Source organism: Melanaphis sacchari, unplaced genomic scaffold (assembly GCF_002803265.2).
Source record: "Melanaphis sacchari strain LSU unplaced genomic scaffold, SCAv2.0 Contig0_pilon_pilon, whole genome shotgun sequence".
Lineage (NCBI taxonomy): Eukaryota > Metazoa > Arthropoda > Insecta > Hemiptera > Aphididae > Melanaphis > Melanaphis sacchari.
The window spans coordinates 25,849,722-25,852,850 of record NW_020270366.1 but is presented as its reverse complement, the minus strand read 5'-3'; the positions used below and the strand labels follow the sequence as shown (position 1 = coordinate 25,852,850).

The window sequence follows — 3,129 nt, the reverse complement described above, 5'->3', positions numbered from 1 at the left end:
GATACTAAGTACTTTAATACATGTATAGAAATAACTTAACTTATAATTTATTTGCATTGCAATTATGAAATGATTTGTATATCATCTATAAAAGACATTTTTGTTAACCAAATATAGTATAAAAATAGTAGTATATATCAATGATTTTTAATATATAATTACATAATATGATAAAAAATAAAGAAAAGGTATAGTTAATAATTCCAATAATACAATAAAAATGTATTAATTATTATAATAAATAGGCCATTGCAGGGTATTAACTATCTTTATATCTATTTATTATTTTATGCAATTTCTTTGAATGCTAATATTAAAATAAAAAATTCCAATCAAATTTAGATACTCTACAGAATTTCTATTTGATATTATAGCTTACTTAGATACTTTTATAGGTTACATATCATTCATTATAGTTATTATATCATTTGTGATAAAATGTTATTGATTCGTTTGAAAAATGAAAAATTTTGTATACTAAACTTAAGTTACTAAACTATGGTAACCAACCATGCATTATAAATATTTAAGGTTTTAAAATTTCATGAAATATTATTTCTAATCATTTATAACCATACACGTTTAGAAGAAGTAATAATATTTTTCAATATTTCATCGAAATATTTGTGAATTGTATGAAATTTTCAAATTCAGAACCCTATAAATATTATAATATTATTATTGTCTTAGATTTATATTTCAACTTCAGCTTTTTATTCCATGAATATCTGTGTTATCGCCATTAATGATAATTCGAAAGATTATTGTGGTATATCAATGATAACTGATAAGGTTAGGTTTGTAATTTCATATGACTTGTATATAATTTATATTCATTGTTTTTTTTAATTCAATTTAAGTGTAATAAATGTTAAATCTCTGTTTATTATTTATGAGTATTAATTAACTAAAATAATATAAACTGTTAACAGTTTGTATCGTTTTCGTGATGAAAATCACTCAGGTGCTGTACAAACAAAACATCGGTCGTCTCATTAAATGGCAATGGCGTGTTCAGCGCAAGAAGACGTTAATTGAAACAAATGCCGAAAAAGTTCTTACATCTCGTAATATACCTATCATTGATGCAAAGCAGTTTTTACACGAGCCGTTATTTGAAGCTCAAAAACAAGATGTCCAAGAAATATTTAACAATATTGTTGGACCCGTGAAATTGGAACCCAAACTAAACAATACACATCCACAATGGAATGATGATCCATGTCTTGTGTATGGTGACCATAACGTGTTGGTTCATGGACTGGAACAAGCTAAAGTTTTTACCAATGCTATAGAACCTGAACCTGGGTTACCGAAGTACTTTAAAGAGCTTTATGAAGCATATAGATTACCTAATCAAGATGAACACATCCAACGAATCATCATAGCATCAATTTTATATGATGCTGTCCAAGAGAAATTACCGATTAGAAAAGATCCAAAAAGACCGGCCTGGAAATTTCCTAGGGATTATGGTATCCCAGACAAAAGACGTAATAATCTAATTATCAGTAGGATGTTACAATTATGTGAATCAAGTGTTGGAAATATGAGTTCCAATAAAATAATTGCTAAAGATGTTTTTTTTAAAGTGCCTTTGCAAAGAAATGCAAATATAAGCCTTAATTTAAGGGCTGATCTGTTGCTACTATCTGATACTCCTTTAACTGCTCACATGGATGATGCTCAAGGAGAATTGCCAGATTTATTTCCATTGGATTACAAGATATCATTAGATGAAATTAATATTTATAATAAAGATGAGTTTATTTCACCTATTACAGGTAAATTTAACAACATTCATACAGCATTTATACATTTTAATGAGACAGAGGTTAAGAATTTGTATGAAACTCCTGTTTTAAATACACAAATAATTGCACGATCTTTGATGAAATGTTATGCTTTTGCTGTTGCCAATGCCAAATCTAAATATGGGGAAGATGTTAAAGAGTTACCAGAACCTATTACATTACAATGTATACATACAAATTCGCAATGGTTCCATTTTTCTGTTTTCCAATTGAATAGTTTGGCTGGTCCTGAAGAAGATGGAATAAAAAATATTTATTGGCAAACACCATTGTTAAATTTATATAAGAATTGTTTGTTTGATGAAGGTGTTCCAGTCCTTGAAGATTACAATCCAGAAGTATTCAAACATTTTTTATCTTTTTATATGAATGGTACTGAATATGAGATCAAGTAGTTTGTATTAGTTTTATAAATAATTTTCATACAATAAATTAACTAGTTTATTGAAAGTATAAATTTTTTTATTTATCAATTATTTATCTGTTACAACTATTTAAACTATTTTATTAAAAAAATATATGAGTAATACTACAAAAATAAGAAAACTATGAATGATGATTAAAATGTAAAATAGTATGTTTTAATGGATTATTGATTCTGTCGGTATTATTTAATAGAAACAATAATATAATTTGAATAAATTTAAAATAGTTATATTAATATTCAATTGATGATTATGTTATGAGTACTGAGTATTTGGAAAATAATTTAGTTTTAACAATTGGAATGAAAACAAAAAAAAGAAAACAATTTTAAATAGAAGTTATTTATAAAAAAAATAGGTCAAGAAATAGGTTAGCAAATAATATGTTGATATTGGGATAAATACATTTTGAAAATTTTTTGTATTTATTCTTATAAATTTTAGGTATGTGATAATAATTATTATTTATTAAAAATAATAATAAAACATTGTAAGACACATATTTTGCAGTTAGTAAATTCAAAAGAAACGAATTGCAGTTTTTTTTCTAACCATATTATAATAATATTTTAATTTTTCATATTGATTCGTTATAAGTTATAATTTATAACTTATAACTTAATGATTATGGAATTTTAGTAGATTTTATTGTACATATTAAATTTAATGAACATTTTGTTACTACATATTTAAAATTATAAATATTTTTCAGTGTTATATTATATTAGATAATATGTCTTTGCTTTATTAAAAATTTGAGATATAACGGAAAAATTAAATGAATCCATAGTTGGTACTTGTATAAATTAATTCTCTTTATTTTAATTATTCTTTTAAGATATTTTAATAGCACAATATTTGATACAACAAAACTATGCATTTTATTTACC

General features: G+C 24.2%; 1 protein-coding gene across 1 annotated transcript; it reads left to right on the top strand.

The window, feature by feature from the left end:
• Nucleotides 1-834: 834 nt before the first annotated feature.
• On the top strand, nt 835-2,267 carry LOC112593175 (39S ribosomal protein L37, mitochondrial). The gene has a single exon (XM_025337514.1). The coding sequence runs from the start codon at nt 950-952 to the stop codon at nt 2,207-2,209; it is 1,260 nt and encodes a 419-aa protein (XP_025193299.1). The 5' UTR covers nt 835-949; the 3' UTR covers nt 2,210-2,267.
• The last annotated feature ends 862 nt before the right edge of the window (nt 2,268-3,129 follow it).